At 54.7% G+C, this 18,138-nt stretch overlaps 1 protein-coding gene across 12 annotated transcripts in view; it reads left to right on the top strand.

Annotated features, from left to right (window-relative positions):
- Window positions 1–18,138, top strand: part of IGSF9B (immunoglobulin superfamily member 9B) — a 59,200-nt gene that overhangs the window by 14,756 nt on the left and 26,306 nt on the right. For 11 of the 12 annotated variants that reach the window (XR_005242666.2, XR_005242660.2, XR_005242659.2 and 8 more), the window contains exons 4-16: window positions 3,397–3,548; window positions 3,855–3,972; window positions 5,274–5,415; window positions 5,706–5,851; window positions 8,449–8,591; window positions 8,882–9,022; window positions 9,108–9,224; window positions 9,471–9,621; window positions 10,788–10,911; window positions 13,457–13,632; window positions 14,596–14,822; window positions 15,659–15,743; window positions 17,844–18,005. Coding sequence is in view for 5 of the 12 variants with exons in the window: in XM_038004972.2 (XP_037860900.1) it covers window positions 3,397–3,548; window positions 3,855–3,972; window positions 5,274–5,415; window positions 5,706–5,851; window positions 8,449–8,591; window positions 8,882–9,022; window positions 9,108–9,224; window positions 9,471–9,621; window positions 10,788–10,911; window positions 13,457–13,632; window positions 14,596–14,822; window positions 15,659–15,743; window positions 17,844–18,005 (1,884 nt within the window). In the remaining 7 variants the exon portion in view is untranslated. The remainder of the gene's footprint in view (window positions 1–3,396; window positions 3,549–3,854; window positions 3,973–5,273; window positions 5,416–5,705; window positions 5,852–8,448; window positions 8,592–8,881; window positions 9,023–9,107; window positions 9,225–9,470; window positions 9,622–10,787; window positions 10,912–13,456; window positions 13,633–14,595; window positions 14,823–15,658; window positions 15,744–17,843; window positions 18,006–18,138) is intronic. The other variant, XM_038004973.2, reaches the window with a different exon arrangement.

Below are 18,138 nucleotides of genomic sequence, written 5' to 3'. Positions count from 1 at the left end.
AATTATGTGTGAGATGCTGGCCATCCTCCTTCTCAAGAGGAAACAAACAAAGTCAGATGAAAATCTAGTAGCAGGGATATCAGGCTGGAAGGTGTAGAGGACTTTGGTAGTTTTGCAAACAATTATCTATTCGAAACATAGTTTTGGACGTCCACTCTGTGGCAGGCTCTGGGAATACAGCAGGAGGCATGACCCTGTCCTGGGTCTTAAGGAGACTTCAAGAGACTGTCACATCTAGAGATTACTGCAATATGGCTTTGGGAGCACAAAGGAGGGAGAGCTTCTCTGAAGAAATGGCCTGTCTTCAGAGACCTGGCTAGGGAGGGAAGGTCATGTGCAGGTGGGAAGTGGGGTAGGGTCCTCCAGGCAGAGGAGACAGGCGTGCTCGGAATCCCAGAGCAGGGAGAGCGGCGCATTCAGGGAACGCTGCTCACAGGGAAGTGCTGGGCGGGAAAGCTGGGGATGGTTCACCATCTGCTCCAGGCTTGAGAACCAGGGCTGGCGATAAACGATGCTTTTCCATAATCAAGGCACCTACCTGCACACGGGCAGAACAGAACCAACCCTTCCGAGGTGAGAGATCTCCTTTCTCCTCTTCTGCCTTTCTCTTCTTCCCAAGTTCGAGACTTCTTCCGGCATAGATAGTTCCGTTATTGAAGGAAGGAATCCAAGCACCAGCATTCCATTGCTTTCAAACTAGAGTGTTTAATGTCAGGCGTTTTCTGACAGGGATCACCTTTGGAAAATGAAAGGCCAGTGAACAATTAGAATTACAAATTGTCTCATTTTCCTTCTGTGTTTTCTTTGAAGACCAGTTGGGTGGAAACAGACCCAATTATTTCTTTATCACATATAAAATACCCCAAAAGCCTGAGCCAAGCCTTCCTTTAGGTTGGTGAATTACATGGAGGAGAGGGCAGCCTATTACTAACCTGCACTATTAATTACAGGGCACTTGTAAAAAAGAATTAAGCCTGGAGATGCAGCTGGCAAGCTAACATCTAATTCAGTAAATAATTGAGAGTCAAACCATTATTTTCCTGAAAACTAGAAATTGTTCAACGTACTTTCCTGATTAGCACCTAAATAATAAAGTAATTATGTAGTTAGTAAGTAATTTATCACTTCAGGATGTAAATTTAACTTATTATCTTTTCTTTTAAGCTTGGCACCAGGCGTAATAGAGGCAGTGTCTGTGTTAACTGTATTTCAAGGGGCAGGCTGGGCAGGGAGAGGCTGTGTTGGAGATGGACACACACTCTTAGTGGGAAGAGGCCTGCAAGTGAGGATCCCAGGACCCCTTTACAAGGACTTTGAATGACTTTTTGCCACTATTTTTAGTATATTCTTAGGCACTGGATAAGAATTGATTTTTTTGAGGATGTGCCAGGCGTATGTTATTGCATGTGGTGACGTGTGTGAGGACGTGCGAGGCGTATGTTTTTGCATGTGATGACGTGTGCAAGGATGTGCGAGGCGTATGTTTTTGCATGTGATGACGTGTGCAAGGATGTGCGAGGCGTATATTTTTGCTTGTGATGACGTGCGAGGACAGGCGAGGCGTATGTTTTTGCATGTGGTGACGTGTGTGAGGACGTGTGAGGCGCATGTTTTTGCTTATGATAACGCGTGCTCCTGCATTCATTCAGTGGCCACCCCCTGTGTGCCCCTGATGTGCTCGCACTGAGCTGCAGGCTTCGGAGATGGGAGATGAAAGTGGTGTAACTATGGTCTTGCTCTTAAGAAGTGTTTTGTGTTTGCACTGGTGCTGGCCTGTAGGTCTGTGCATGTGTGAACACCACTCATTTGTTTGTTTCATTCTTTCATTCATTCGACAAATGTTTGCTGAGCCCTTGGCTACTACATCCAGGAACTATGCTAAAAGCTGGGCATGTGGTGACCTATATGCAAAACGGGGCTGCCCTTAAGGAGCCACCATCCTAATAAAGGGGACAGGTAAGAAACAGGTAAACACACAGAGAGAGAGAGACAGAGACTTGTAAGTGAAATGTGCTTTGAAGGAAATGAAACAGCACCAGGGAGCAGAGAATGCTGGAAGTGCCATCTGAGATGGGATGGGCTGCCCAGGTCAGGCAGCATTTTAGCAAAGACTTGCATGCACCAAAGGAGGGAGATCCAGGTACGTAGTTCTGGGCAGGTAGAGCCGCACGTGCAAAGGGCCTGAGGTCAGAAGTTCTTGGCGCATTTGAGGAAGACAAAGACAGCCAGTGTGGTTAGAGTGCGCTGGGAGGGAGAGGAGGCTGGTGCTACAGGCAGGACCAGATCCTATAGCACCGTGACTAGTTCTCGGGGCAGGGCTGTGTGGGGAGGAGGGACTCCTCCCAAAGCTTCCCGTGAGTGTCTCAGCGGCTCCTGAAGAGATGATAGTGATGATGGTGTTACTGGCAATTTGTACATTTTACAAGCTCCTTTTTACATGTTTATTCCTCACAGCATTTCTGGAGGGTGGGGGATTTAGGTATTTAGGTAAGACCCAGAGAGGCCAAGTAACTTGTCAAGGCTACCAGAAGTGGCAGGCTAGTGCTTGAACTTGGGTTCTGAGCTTCACGTACCTTGAGATGAGCTCAGCTTGACCTGCGCCAGCCTAGTGCTGTGGGCCTCAGGGCCGGAGTTCAGAACTGGGGGCCTCCTTGCCATCTCAGAAGACTGTGGAACTGATAGTCCAAGGGGTTAAGATTGACCGGATTGCTTCTACAAGCAGCTCAGGCAAATGGGACTGAGTCTGTTAAAAGCCGATTATCCAAACAGGATGGAGTTTTAATCAAATCTCCAACGCAGGGGGGAAGATGACCTGGCATAATCAGAGGAAAATGAAGAAGGGAGTGGCCTTTGGGTGGGCTGTCCACCTTCACCCGTGGAAGCCAGAGAGGGAGGAAGCAGGATGATTTTCTCAGCAGAATCTGGGAAAATGTGGCTCCGCATAGCCTTGGCCTGCATCTGTGTTAGGCCTTGGTGGGGCTCAGACGGCAAGTGTCCTGGAAATGGGGGGCCTGGCTGAGCTGGGATTCAAGAAGTAGGAGCTCCTGAGTGTCATGGATCATCGTAAAGGGAAAGACTGAAGGATGGTAGGAAAGCCTGAGGAGCTGGGAGCAGACAGTGTTTGGAAGGGCCACCCTGGAGTAGATGCTCAGTAAACAGCAGTGAACTGGGAATAAGCTACAGTGCAGAATTTGGACTCCGCCAGACTGAGTTTGGATGCACGTCTCCCTGCCAGTAATGGCGGTTCGCAGAACGTTTTGCCCATCCCCACCTTCCTTCCTTTGTCCTTGCGTTGCGCAGAGCCGCAGTGAGGGTGATGTGTGGGGCAGGCACTGTTGCCGCAGGGCAGTGACTTGGCTGATGGCGTGTCCTTCACCTTTGTGGTCTCCTTTGCAGCCCCTCCCACCTTTACAGAAACACCCCCCCAGTACATCGAGGCCAAGGAGGGTGGTAGTATCACCATGACCTGCACAGCTTTTGGGAACCCCAAGCCCATTGTCACGTGGCTCAAGGAGGGGACACTCCTCGGTGCTAGTGGGAAATACCAGGTGAGTGTGGTTCTAGGTTGGGGCCACTGAAGTCTGTTTTCCAGGGCAGCCTCCCACTGCAGCTGACCCCTGATGCTACATGCACAAGCACAGGGAAGGCTGGAAGGCCATGGCCTGGCTCAACTGCAGGCGTCTCTGTGTCACTGGCGGGAGATGGGCAAGGGGGCATCTGCCCTTCGTGTCCCCCAGATGCATGTGTCCCTACGGTCATCTCCACCTTAGCATCTCTGACTGCATCTCCCTGTTGGAGGGTAGCAGCGGTGGGTGCGAGTGTGGGTGCTGAGCTCCATCTGTTTCGGGCCCCAGGTGAGTGATGGCAGCCTGACAGTGACATCGGTCAGTCGGGAGGACAGAGGTGCCTACACCTGTCGAGCGTACAGCATTCAGGGGGAGGCTGTCCACACCACCCACCTGCTTGTCCAAGGTAGGAGCCATTTCCTCCGCCTCTCCACCCCCGGACGCGTGCGGGGATGTCCAGCCCGGCTGAGCTACGGAGGGCATTTTCCCAGGGCTCATCTGGGGCTAGGTGGAGGTGCAGGTGGCCATGAGGACCTGTGTGGGGCCCCTGTGTGCCGCCTGCTATCCTGGTCAGAGCTCCCGCACTGGCTGCCTGGGAGAGGGCCAGGCCCACAGGCCGTGGCCGGGCACCACATGGCGTGGCAGAGAGGCCCCTGCTGTGTGGGTTTCTGGTTTCTCCTTCTGTTCAGATAGCATCTCTACCATATCTCCGCCTCCCTGGGAGAGGAGACCTCCCTCGGGTCGTCTATCCATTAGTGACGGCATCAATAAATAAAGATAGAAACTCAATCCAAGCCCCAGACGTTTAAATAACACAGTGGGCATTTGCAGAGCTGGGGTCTGTATAGTCAGCACAGGGAGATGCCAGTCTGCCCTGCCTGGAGCCTCAGAGTCCCCCAAGAGGGGCCAGGAACTGAGCAGGATGGGGCAGCGTCCAGGCCAGGGGGGTCTCCACCCTGTGCTGAGCTCGGCCCCCTGCTTAGCCCCCCCAACCCTGCCTCCTGGAGGAACTCTGGGGTTGGGGGGTTGGTGGTGGCTGCATGTTCCTCCTGGCTATGAGTGTCAAGCAGCAGCCAGGGCCAGAGGTCCCTCAGCAGCCTGGATGGAAGCTGTTCCCTCTCAGGGGAGACTTGGCCACAGCTGCCCTCTCTGTCTGTGCAGCCAGCACCAGGACTGTTGGACTTTCACCCTCTGCTTACTCCTCGGCCCCTGCACCCCCAGCTGCCCTCTTGATTTCTGGCTGGGGAGCAGCATACGGCCCTGACTCCTTGAGACTGGAGTATTCCTTGTTCTAGATTTGAAAAGAGTTGCCTTTCTCCCTGCCGCATCTCTGGCTTGGGCTCTGCTGGGAGAAGGCGGGCAGGAAAGGGGTGTGTGTGGCGGCTGGTCTGGGGAGCTAGGTGCAGGGGCCAGAAGGCGGGCAGGAAAGGGATGTGTGTGGCGGGTGGTCTGGGGAGCAGGTGCAGGGACCAGAAGGCGGGCAGGAAAGGGGTGTGTGTGGCGGCTGGTCTGGGGAGCAGGTGCAGGGGCAGGGGCAGTGGACGGGATGCCTGAGCACAGACAGCATCTGGAAGCGTCTCCATGACAGCCGCCCCCATCGCAGGGTTCAGGGCACCCCTTATTGAGGCACTGAGGGCTCCCAGGAGGCCTGGGTGCTGCTGCCGTCCCTGATCAGGCGAGGTGAGGTTTGTTCCCTGCTCTCCCCAGGGCCCCCTTTCATCGTCTCCCCTCCTGAGAACATCACCGTCAACATCTCCCAGGATGCTCTGCTCACCTGCCGGGCAGAGGCGTATCCGGGCAACCTCACCTACACCTGGTACTGGCAGGACGAGAACGTCTACTTTCAGAAGTGAGCGCCCTGCTCTGGCTTTTCAATGAGGTCACCACCCTGGTCCCCACGGGCAGGGCCCCTGAGCAGAAATTGCATGGGCAGGCTGCCCACGGCTCCTGGAGCTGGGGGAGGTGGGCGATCTGGTTCGTGTGTCTCACATGCCAAGGCCAGGGTCTGCATGGAGGGACCCTGGGGATGCCAGGGGCACGGGGTCTCCATGCCACATCTGGGGCAGTGATGGTGACTGTGTGTCTGTGGCAAGACCCCCTTCTGCTCACCCAATCCCCTGTCCCCGTGCCGCTTTGCAGTGACCTGAAGTTGAGGGTGCGCATCCTAATCGATGGGACCCTGATCATCTTCCGGGTGAAGCCGGAGGATGCTGGGAAGTACACCTGTGTGCCCAGCAACAGCCTGGGGCGCTCCCCCTCCGCCTCAGCGTACCTGACGGTGCAGTGTGAGTAGGGGTGCGGAGGAGCCTGGGTGGTGGGGCTTCCAGAAGGTTCTGGTGTTAGCCAGACTGTAGGCTGGAGGGTAGAAAAGACCAAGCATCATTTGGGGGTGTGTGGGTGGAGGAATGAATGAGGGAAAAAGGAGGGACTACTGGAGACGAGGCCGAGGCCCTGGCCAGTCGGGGTGGACCAGCTCCTACTTCGTTGGCCAGGCGTCGCTGTTCAACCAGTGCATCTCATCAGCTCAGTGCAGGCTGCACTCAGGAAGACACCTTCGAGCAGTTCCTTCTGAACGGCGTTCCTCGGGCTGAAGGCTGGCCTGCACCTCTGTGGCCAGAACCAATTGCTCTCTGATGCTCTTTTCTCAGGTGTCTTACGGAGCATAGCCCAGGCCCACACAGGGTTAGGTTTCTCCTAGCCTTATTCCCTGCCTTTCCACACTGTGTCTGTGTCGGGGGTGATGTGCTGCAGCTCCTATGCCCACTCACTCTGGCTTCTGTGGCCTCTCCTCTTGGGTGGCTGGAGATCCAGATGAATGAGCTGCTCCTCACCCAGATGTTCAAGGGCTTTTGTGCAAGTACCACCATTCAGCTTGCTGATCTTTAATACTGAGTGGCCAGTTGCTTTCCCGCCCCCTGGCAAGCTGAGCCCTGAGACAGAGAAGGATGAGTAATGAGGAGTAATGTCCTCCTTTTGATTTGTGGATGGCCCTGTCACTCAGGCAACAAAGGCTGGCATTGTTGCTGTAGACAACAGACTCTCCCTCATTTGCCGGCTGGTGTGGGCAGATTGCTCACACCCAGTGACAGGGAGTGGCAGGGGTGAGAAGTGGAACAGTCTGGAGATGAGACTGGGGTCAGTGTATGAGCTGAGGACAAGTGGAGAATGGCTGGTGGCCCTGGAGGTGGAGCTGGTCCGACTACTGCCCAGAGCTGGATGTGGACGTTCCACTATTGGCTGCGCCTGCTGAGCCCTGTTGGACCCCTAACCTTGCAGTCTCACCCTTTCCTCTCTATGGAGTGCATCGCCTCTCTGCTTCTGCCGTCAGCCACTTAAAGGACTTTTGGTGTGCTGTATCCCCAGGCCCAAGCTTTAGAGAGCCGTGAGGCCCAGGACAACAGATCTCGCTCCCCAGACCTGCAGCGGGAAAAAGCGAGTCGAGAAGTTATTCATACGTGACTTAGGATGTGCCCAAGCTGTGCTGGGGTGGGCAAGAACTGCAGGAAGGAGAGACCCGTCCACCACAAAGGTGCGCCCCGTCCCTCTGTGCTGGACGCAGGCTGTGCCACCTGGCACGGAGGTGGCCATGGTGGGGCAGGAGGAGCCAACAGGAGGTGGCCTTTGGAAGACGAGCTGGCCAGGATGAAGGCCCCTCCTCGAAGCCATAGGCCATCTGTCTTTCTGGAGACATGTTTTGGTTTTCCCTGTCTCTCCCCAGCGCCAGCATCACCACCCACTCCCCCTTGTCCTTTTTCACCTCCTTCCTGTCTTCAAAGAAAATCCAGGGGGTTGAGATTTACAGGTGGGTGAGACAAGGATTTTTATTTCTGCTAAAAAGCAGTGTTCAGAGTATTTCCCATTCATAAACCCTTTGAAAACCTTGGAGAAAAGAAAAAAAAACTCTACCATACAAAAGTAGGAAGCTATGTCTAAATATATAACTCGGCCTGGTATTTATGTAATGCTGTTCTCTGAAGAGCTCAAAATGCTTAAAAGATACCAGCTCATTCATCCTCACTGCCTTCCTAGTTCTGGATCCTTCTCCTCCGTAGCCCTCAGGGGAAATAGGGGAGTACTGAGAGGAGGTGACTCAGCCTGCATCACAAGAGGTGTGAGGTTCTTCTTGCTCCTCCAAGAGCCAGGGTCTTGCTCTGTCATCAAAGTTGGAGTGCAGTGGTGCCATCACGGCTTACTGCAGCCTCAAACTCTTGGGCTCAAGTGATCCCCCTGCCTCAACTTCCAGAGTAGCTGGGACCACAGGTGTGTGCCACCATGCCCAGATAATTCAAAATTTTTTTTTGGTAGAGTTGGAGTCTCGCTAAATTGCCCAGGCTGGTCTTAAATTCCTAGCCTCAAGCAGTCCTCCCACCCCTGCCTCCAAAAGTGTTGAGATTACAGGTGTGGGCCACTGCACCTGGCCTGATTCTGCATTTCAACTGCAGAATCAGATGGGGAAACTGAATCTAAGGAAGGCTGGACAACCAGCAGAATGGGGAGGAAAAGTATCCGCTTTGTGGTTAAGCCTATGATAGTGTTCTTCTTTTGGTTTAGGATGTAGAGAGGAGGTACTGCTTGTTGCTCAGAAGACTTTGGGATAAGGAGCTGTTGGGAAAGGGTGTGGGCGAATGCTAGTTTCGAGGCTCGGGGTCTAGGAACTGGGGGAAATGGGCACTGAGAGACCTCGTTCAGCGGGTGAGGTCCATGGCAGAAGCATGATGGGCACTGAGGATGGGAGCAGGCTCAGACGTGCCTTTGAGTGCCTCCAGACATTCAGAACCGAAGTTCCGAGTACCTGGGCTGGTGCATGGGCTGCCTCCGGCCTGGATTCTCACCTTTCTTCCCTGTGTCTGTCTGCTTTCCCACCTGTGCTTCCTCTGTGCAGACCCAGCCCGTGTCCTCAACATGCCCCCTGTAATTTATGTGCCCGTGGGGATCCATGGCTACATCCGCTGCCCTGTGGATGCAGAACCACCAGCCACCGTGGTCAAGTGGAACAAGGACGGCCGCCCCCTGCAGGTCGAGAAGGTGCTAGAGAGATGCGTGTTGGGGGATGGAGTGAGGGCTCCCCCCAGTACTGTGATGCCACCTTGGGCTGTGGATTTCTGTCAGGACTCATGGCCCCTTCCAAAAGCCCTGGGCATACAGAGAGCTGCTTCCGTAGGGGTCTCTGGTCTCCGGGGGTCTGTGGGTACCACCCACCCCAGGCTGGAGCTGCATGCCATCCCACGTGCTGCCTGGCCCAGCTGGGACCCAGCCTGGGATGGAGCATGGAGTCTCTGACCAGCGTTCCCTGCTCTATCATCTGTGTCTGGCAGAACCTGGGTTGGACCCTGATGGAGGATGGCTCCATTCGAATTGAGGAGGCCACAGAGGAGGCTCTTGGCACTTACACCTGTGTGCCTTACAACACCCTGGGGACCATGGGCCAGTCTGCCCCTGCGAGGCTTGTCCTGAAGGTGAGGTCCTGGGGCTGTGACCGCCTCCATGAGCTGGGCCCCTGGATCCCCGGCCTCATGAGGGTGCCTGTGCTTTCCTCCCCAGGACCCCCCCTATTTCACGGTGCTACCAGGCTGGGAGTACAGGCAGGAGGCCGGCCGGGAGCTGCTTATCCCCTGCGCGGCTGCGGGGGACCCCTTTCCTGTCATCACGTGGAGAAAGGTAGCTGGGCTCTGGAGCTCCTGGGGCTGTGGGGAGGTGTGAGGACACAGCGAGCAGTTCTATTCTGGACCTGCCCTGACCAGGCTGGATGCCGAGCAGTGAGCTGACCCTGAAGAGCAGCAGCACTCAGGAGGAGGGCAGCACGGGTGGGCCGGGGTCTCACGCGCGTCCTTCCCATCCACTTTGGGCTTCTCTCCTCACCCCCATTTCTATTCCCGCCCTCTTCCCTGCCCCTTGTTCACCAAGGTAGGGAAGCCCAGCAGAAGCAAGCACAGTGCCCTGCCCAGTGGGAGCCTACAGTTCCGTGCCCTGAGTAAGGAGGACCACGGGGAGTGGGAATGTGTTGCCACCAACGTGGTCACGAGCATCACTGCCAGCACCCACCTCACCGTCATCGGTACGTGTCTGACAGGGCGGTGGGGCCAGAACAGGCTGGCTGGGGGTGGGGTGCTGGACGCTGGGAGCATCCCCTGGTGGCCACTGCACTCTTCGGGCATCCTTCCTAAGTCCGTCCAGCCCTGAACCCCAAGTCTAGCACCTGCAGCCTTTGCCCCTGTGGGCTCTGTCAGGGAAGGGCAGCATGGCTCCTGTCCTCGGGGAGGTCTTTTTGGGGACAGGCCTGATGTCCACAGCAGCCCACCTGGGAAAGAGACGGCTGTGTGGCTAGAAGGGACTACAGAGCCTTTAAGGGCCTTAGGGAAAGCTGGAGGACTGGAATGAGAGAGACGGGGACTGTGCAGCATCTCAGATAAGGGCAGAGCTGAGACCTGCAGGCCAGGCCTGGCGTGCGGAGGCTGGGCAGGAGGAGGTTACTGGTGTTCTGTGTCTGGGCGTTCCTGTTTCTGATTGCCCAAGGCGCGTGTCCCAGGACCTTCGCCTGGACCCTCTCAGCCTGTCCTGGGTCCTGATGGCTATAATCAGTCACAGGCAACGCTTTTTGAGCCTTTACCACCAGTTTTAGGTTCCATTCTAAGTGGTCTGCACAGCTCGTCTTTCACAACTCGGGAGGTGCGAGCTGAGCTTTCCCTAGTGTGTATGTTCCTCGAAGCAGAGGTTGGCGTGACCCGAACGCTTTCTCCGGCATCACATGGTTAAGAAGTAGTGGGTCCGGGAATCGAAGCCAGGATGAGGCTCCTGACTGCTGTGCTGTGCTGCCCACACGCCGGCATTGGGGAGTCTCCTGAGGCCAGAGAACCTTACAGGAGGGGACTCTGTGGCTGTGCCTGCGACCTTAGGAGTGTTTCTGTGCTTACCAGAGAAGCACAGGATTTGGGCCAGGACGAGGAGGGCTCTGGTTTCTATTGGACCCATTCCTGATGCTATGTGATCTCCTAGTTGGACTAGACTGCACAGTGGGACAGACTTCCTGCTCCAACCCCACTAACCAGTAGGATCAGGGGAGTCAGCACCTAAGAGCACCCCATCGCCCCTATCCCTTCACTTGCAATATTGCGCTCCGCTGCCATGCACTTCAGCCTCTCAGGTTCCCCACAGCGAGACGGTGGGCACCCAGCCACGTGGCTGAGTTCTTTTCAGTCTGAGAGGTCTCCACTTGATCTCCAGGCACCAGCCCCCATGCCCCGGGCAGTGTCCGGGTCCAGGTCTCCATGACAACTGCCAACGTGTCCTGGGAACCAGGCTATGATGGAGGCTACGAGCAGACATTCTCAGTTTGGTACGGACCTCTGTGAGTCACCCCGGCATGCTTTGCTCTCTGCTTCTCCCCTCCCACATCTGCCTGCAGGCCACCCTGGGTGGGGGGAGGTAGGAGGAGGCTGCAGTTCCTGGCCCTGCATAGAGTGAGGTGGGTTGAGACAGTGATGAGGTCCTTGAGGGTGACGGGAGGGGTCGAAGGGACTCTGGGCATGGCTGTGTCCTTGTGGCCTGAGGGGTCTGGGCCTCTCTGTGCCTTCTCCCTGCTCATCTACTGCCTCATTTTGTGTCCTGCTTCATCCTCTGGATTCCTCTGGAGCCTGGAAGAGACTTCTGCCCTTCAAGGGCTTTGTGAAATTGCCCAGCCTTAAGTGTAGAGTCTAGTTTTTAGAGCTTAAATTTTTTTTTGTATTTTTGTATTTGTAGTTTTTGTGGGTACATGGTACATATATTTATAGGTATGGGGTACATGAGATATTTTGATACAGGCAGGCAATGTGTAATAATCGCATAGAGGTAAAGGGGTATCCACCCCTCAAACATCTGTCCTCTGTGTTCCAACAATCCAATTATACTCATAGTGATTGAAGAATGTATGATACATTATTGTTGATTATAATCCTCTGTTGTGCTGGCAAATACCAGGTCTTACTGGTTCTTTCTCACTATGTTTTGTACATGTTCACCCTCCCCACCTCCTGTGGTCTAGTTTTTATTCTGTCTCTTCCCCAGTGGCCACAGAAACTGGTGTGGAGAGGTGATGCTCACTTCCCGGCCTTGGGGTCAGCCCCTGCTTTTTCTCTCTAGGACCATGTGTTTCTCAATTGTTTTCATTCCTCTGTTTTCAGTTTAGCCAGATGCAGTGATTTGAGATCTTTGCGCAAACCTTACGGTAGATAGAGATCTCAAAAATGTGCCAAGCGGGGTGAGGGCAGGAGGCACAGGAGGGGAGGAGACAGAAGCCTGGCTGACTCCTCCCATCCCCCCAGGGCTGCCCCTCCCCACACTCCTGTCTGAGTCAAGAGTGGCAGCCACCTACCCTGCCCCAGGTGTGACAGCCTTGAGCTAGGAGGGTGAGCCCCTCAGTGCCTTCTTTTAGACCTGTCTCGCCTGCACGTGTCTCTCCAGCCAAGCTAACTCGAGCCTGGGGAGGAGGAAAAGGCAGGTGCCAGAGGCAGCTCAGGGGGTTCAGGGAGACCCCTTTATCCACTTCTCAGCAGCAGGGGAAGTTGAGAGGGGAACCTGCCCTGTCTCCCATCACGGTGGTTCGGTAGCTGCTTCTCAGACAGAGTGTCCTGGGTGTCTTGATTCTGAGTTGGAAAACTGCACCTAGATGATGGGAGTTGCAGCAGCTCACCTCCTATCCCTTTACTCTGTTCCTCCCGCAGCAGCGTGGGGGCCCTAACCAGCCTGCCCGGTGGCTGCTGCGAGACTGGTGCTGCTCAGCGCCTTGGTGGCCAGGGTGGGACATTTGGTGTGGCCAAGCTGTCATTGGAGATGCCTGGGTGGGAGGTCTGGACATCCGACCAGGGGGCTCAGGCATGGACTGGGGCTCCCCTGCTGCCTGCGGCGCTGCTCCACGCTGCTGTTCGTCTGCACTGCTTTTCCACACGTGGCTCCGCTGCTTTGTTGCCTGGGGCAGGGAAGGGCGGGGCCGAGGTGGGGATGTCTCCTTTCTTTCTGCCTGCCTCTAACTCTGTGTACTGACTCCGACGTTTGGCGCCGGCTTCTTTTTATTCTGCTTTCCGCTGCCTCAGTTCACCCTCCTGGGTTAGTGAGCCAGGAGCCTGGGAGCGGGTCCTGGAGGGCACCCACCAGGTTACAGCTCAGGGCTGCAAGGAGAGAGCCAGTCCCACGGGGCCATGTCTCCTCCTTGTGGTGACGTAGTGGCACTGCACCCATAGCCCACTGGCTTTGCTGGGAGTTGGGAGCTTGTGGAACAAGGGAACACCCTCGGCCCTGTCTTCCTACTCTCCATGCATAGTGTGACCTTCCTGATGTGACTTCGAACCCTTACGGCCTTAGGGATCCTGGCCCCACTGTGGGGAAACCCCTGGTCATTGTGGTCTTATACCCCGGACATCTCAGATGACTCAAGTCTGATTGGATGAATGAGCCCTGTGGGTTACCCGAGGCCCTACTTTGGCTGTCCCTGGGGGTGTGTGCAGCCAGGTCTCCTGGGCTCCTTCCCTCATCCCACCACTGTTGAACTGCTTCTCCCCACACCCCAGTGTCCTTACTCTCCCCAGGCAGAGCTTGTTCTTAGGGTTTTGACCAGGGTGGGATTCTGCTAGTGCAGCTGGTTATCAATTGGACCAGTGTCCTGAGCATGACTTGCACCTAAAGGCCCCTCTGGTAGAAAAGGTGCCAGCTGTGGTTGGTGACCCGGCATCAGGAGGATTGGCACAGTCAAAGCTGGGCAGGTCATCCACTCTGGGCCATGCCCTCTTCTTGCCCTTGAACCTGGGAATGCCAGGCCCACCAGTGCCTTCTCCCTGAGCACCCTGCATGCACCCTCTTCTCTCCAGTGTAACCCACCCCGCCCCTCGTCCCCTATCTTGTCTCTCTCTTTTGGCCAGGATGAAGCGGGCACAGTTTGGGCCCCATGACTGGCTGTCCTTGCCAGTGCCGCCAGGACCCAGCTGGTTGCTGGTGGATACCCTGGAGCCTGAGACAGCGTACCAGTTCAGCGTCCTGGCCCAGAACAAGCTGGGAACCAGCGCCTTCAGTGAGGTGGTCACTGTGAACACTTTAGGTGAGGGCCCGGGGTGGGATGTTGGGAGCTGGGGTTGTAGAGGTGGTGGCGGCAGTGGCCCAGGCAGCTAGCAGTTGGTTTCCTGTGTGCCAGGTACCTTGCTGAGTGTTCCATGGAGCCATGCTGTCTGATCTCCCCATGAGGATTTGTGTGGCCTCTGTGGGGTTTGCTGGCCCCGCATCAGAGTGCTGTTGGCCGAGTTCCTATTGCTTTTTCAGATGGAAGAAAGACACTTAGAATTTTCTCTTTCCTTGTCAGGCCACGTGTTTGCCACTTCTGTGGCTTTCAGGGGAGATTGGGCATCCTCCCTCCTTGACAGCGCCTGCTGGTTCTTGCCTTTGGCCCAGCCTCACTGGCTGGTAGGCATGTGGCTGCCTCCCGCTGTGGAGTCTTCCCAGTCACCTTCCTGGAGGCAGTCTCATACTCCTCCCTGCCTGGCCACAGTTGTGTTTGCTCTGCTCTGGAGCCAGAGAAAGGGCCGCTGTGAACAGGCTTTTCCTAGGTGGTGTGGGTGGCCCGACTCCAGCCCCTTTCCCAGAATTCGCTCCTGAGCTTCCGCCAAGGTAGACAGCAGTCTGGGATGCTCACCTCCAGTCCTTGGCACCTCTGTGGGGCCTCGTGTTGACCCCAAGCCCCGGCCAAGAAGGGAATGGAAGGAGCGACTGCTGTGCTGTGAGAAAGAAGATATCCCTAGCTCCCTGGAAGAGCACAGGAGATACTTTGATAACATTTAATTATTCCTCCTTCTCCATAGTTCCCATTTCTCTTCCCTTTCGAAGTACACGATTCCCTCATGTATGCTCTTTAGACGTACTCTGAAGACAGAACCCTGAAGCCCTGGGCCCCCAGGCCCTGACTCTGCTTCCCTCTGGGCCCTGACATGTGTGTACGGGAATGTGGGAGTGCGGCAGCCGCCCTGGGCCTTGCTGATACGCTGTGGTTCTTCTCCCTCCCCTGCTGCAGCATTCCCTATTACAACTCCAGAACCCCTGGTGCTGGTCACCCCACCGAGGTGCCTCATAGCCAATCGGACTCAGCAGGGTGTGCTCCTGTCCTGGCTTCCGCCTGCCAACCACAGCTTTCCCATCGACCGCTACATCATGGAGTTCCGCGTCGGGGAGCGCTGGGAGATGCTCGACGATGCCATCCCCGGCACTGATGGAGAGTTCTTTGCCAAGGATCTGTCACAGGTGAGGGCCTTGCTCTTCCTTGCTGCTGCTTCCCAAATCCTGGAAGTGACAAGACTCCAGAGGCACTGGAAGCTTTGAGTGACCAACTTTGAGTGTGTGAGGCCAGCCCCATACTGTACCTCCTCACCACTGGTCCTGGGTGATCCCAGACTCGCTACCAAGGCCTGGACTCCTCAGATCATGATCCACAGACTTGGGGCCAGCTCCGGGGCAGCAGGGACCTGTGTTCTATTGAGGGCCTCAGCACTGCCACAAACTGGGCAGGGCAGGCTGAGAGGCCGGCAGGCATAATCACAGCACTGACCCCAGCCCCTTGCTGAGCCTAACCTGGGATGGGCAGAGAAATTCCAAGAAGAATTCTCTTCTAGGTTTGTCCAGGGAAGGACCCCTCCTCCAATAATTTAGAGTCCCTGGAGGAAAGTGCATTATCCGTTTTTCCAGTAGCCCTGTTAAACTTGGATATCTAGCTGGGGAGAGGAAGCAGATGGTTTCGTAAGATACAATCTCATCTATCTTTCTGTCTTCCTTCCTGGACACTTATTTATTAATAGTGGTTCCTGGAGTGGGCTCCCAGTGGCCCTGGAGAGCCTGTTGCACATATCTCTTCCCAGCACTTTTGGTGACCTCACATTCGTAGCTTGAAGTCAGCCATTGTAAGAGTTGTTTACACCACAGCAATTGGCCAGTGCTACCATCACTTAGCATTAGACGCTTAGCAGTCCTCTCGTGCTTTGGGCACCCTGCCCTTTGCAAGGCTGTGTGCAGGATGAGTGTTTGTGGGGATAGTGGTCATCTCAGGTCCCTCGGCTGACTGGGTATTGTCCCTGGTGCTGTAGGACACGTGGTACGAGTTCCGGGTTCTGGCCGTCATGCAGGATCTGATCAGCGAGCCCAGCAACATCGCCGGCGTCTCCAGCACAGGTATTTTGGGTTGAGGGTGCTCTTGCAACTCTAGGGACGTAAGCCCCAGAGCTGCATGGGGGTCGTTTTGTGAAATAGCGACTCTACAAGGAGAGGCTGGATTGGAAACTAAGGAGGTGCCTGGTTGCAGCAGCTGTGTGAGTCGTAGCCTTTCTTAAGCCCACCAAACCCATATTTCCATGATGCGTGCCATTTCGTGAAGCTCAGAAGCTGAGTTTCTGACACTTGTATAAGACAGCCACAGAAATAAATTCAAGTAATCTTCTCATTATAGTAGTCAAAAAGGACTTGATTGAAGTGCTATTTGCTGTACATTTTCAGTTTCCTCTTGTGGGGGAGGGGCTGTGAATCGGAGGAAACAACAGGTCAACTATGTTTATCGAATGCTTGTGATAGACTTCTTTCTAATTATGTGGGTTTTATTTGGAAAATTGTTGTTTGGTGTTTTCCTCCCTTCCTTCCTCTCTCTAGATTTTTAAGGCTAAATAAAGCCAACCCCCTAGCATTTTCTCCATTTATCTTTCTTTCTCTTGGCCCTGGTCCCATTTCTACACATCTTCTCTCCAGCCATAGTTCCTAAGACATAGCAGGGTTCCTCTGCCAGTGAAGCGATGTCTTTGGTACGGAAAAAGGCTCTTGCTTATAAGCAAGTGATGGCATCATTTCCTCGGGCACTGCTCACCCAGAGACTCCTGGGACCAGGTGGCAGCGACCTCGTCTGAGGAGCTCATGCGGCAGGACTTGTAGAGTTGGGGAAGTGCTGGTGTGGACACACTGCAGGGAGCATGAGAGCAGGGGTGGGTGTGGAGTGCGATTTCTGCTTTATACATTAGGCACCAACGGGCTTTAAAAAAACAAAGTTGTGTCCTACAGGTAGCAGAACCCACAGTCCTTCTTGACTTCTCTCCGGGGAATAGACTCAGAGTTGGAGGAACAGGGATGAGAGCTTGCAGCCAAGGCTGGAGCTGAAGAAGGGGTGTTGTGTGGGCCCACCCCTGACAATTCTCTGCTCAGTAGCTCTCTGCCAGTTCCTGGCAGGAAATGTGCCTCATCAGACCCTTCCACATGGGAGAAGGAGGAGGCAGCAGCCTCAGCATTCCCTGTATTAGGTCCCCCATTTCCAAAGGCTGTAGCTTTCATTTTCCCCTCAGACAATCAGCATCATCTGGATTATTTTTATCCATTATTATTATCAATGCAGCAATGAATTCTGGCCAAATACATTACAATCTATCGATTTTGCCTTTGCTGAACCTAAGCAGTGGCACTTACATAACTTTCCATTGAGTATAAGAAGGTAGGCTGGGGTCTGGTCTTGGCTCGGTCATAACAAGCTCTGTGGACTTGGGCAGGAAACGAGGACGTTCAGTTCTTTACAGTGAAACAAGAGATTTGGCTCCATCTCTGCTGTCCCTGCCAGCTCTAGGGTACTTCCGTACCTGAGATGACCAGGGTGCGAATCTTCAGGACATTGCATGCCTGTGCTAGAAGGGGTTAAATACATTTCGACCTGAATTTTGTAGTAATAATCCCTCTTCCTGCGGTAGTATTTTATCCTCAAGTTGCCTTCACACCTGGGCTCTCCTTTTGTAGAGACAGCGTGGTGTGAGGCAGGAAATCCCAGACTGGGAGCAGGCAGCTGCATTCTGGTTTGGGCACTGATGGCAATATTCACATAAGCAGGTCTCTCCAACTCAGCGGATCAGAGCCCTTTCATTTAGAGAATGAGAACAGTATGTGTGCTCTGTGTACCTCATGGGGTTAACATGAGAAGAGCTGATAACGTGCATGAAGGTACTTTGCAGAAGGCAGAACCCTAGATAAGTATAGATTACTCTTGAAGTCATCATCCCCATGGGGGTAGGAATAGATGTTTTCTTGTTTATACCCTCTGGAGAGACTGACGTCTGTAGACTCTCCTATCTTCTTCCTCTTCGTGACACCATCCAGACCTCCTCAGTGCTAGAGTTCAGCTTGGAGCCTGAGCCTTGATACTGTCTGTTCTACAAAGGCAGGGTGAAACACTTGGGGACTGAAGCTCGGAGCAGGTGAGGTCCCGGGGAAGGATGGGCTCATGAGTGCTCCCCACCCTCCCTGCAGACATCTTCCCGCAGCCGGACCTGACCGAGGACGGGCTGGCGCGGCCTGTGCTGGCGGGAATCGTAGCTACCATCTGCTTCTTGGCAGCTGCCATCCTGTTCAGCACCCTGGCTGCCTGCTTTGTCAACAAGCAGCGCAAGCGTAAGCTCAAGCGCAAAAAAGGTGGGTGTCTGTCCCCTTCCCTTGCTCTCCCTGGTCCGGTTTCAAAAGCTCCCCATCAAGAGAGATGGACCAATTTTAGCATGGCCCCCCTTGGAAATAGGGACATTGAGATCTTGTGGGTAGAGCTGCCAGT

Source organism: Chlorocebus sabaeus, chromosome 1, assembly GCF_047675955.1.
Source record: "Chlorocebus sabaeus isolate Y175 chromosome 1, mChlSab1.0.hap1, whole genome shotgun sequence".
NCBI lineage: Eukaryota > Metazoa > Chordata > Mammalia > Primates > Cercopithecidae > Chlorocebus > Chlorocebus sabaeus.
Note: the sequence above shows the minus strand (reverse complement) of the source record. Positions and strands in the feature narration are given on the sequence as shown.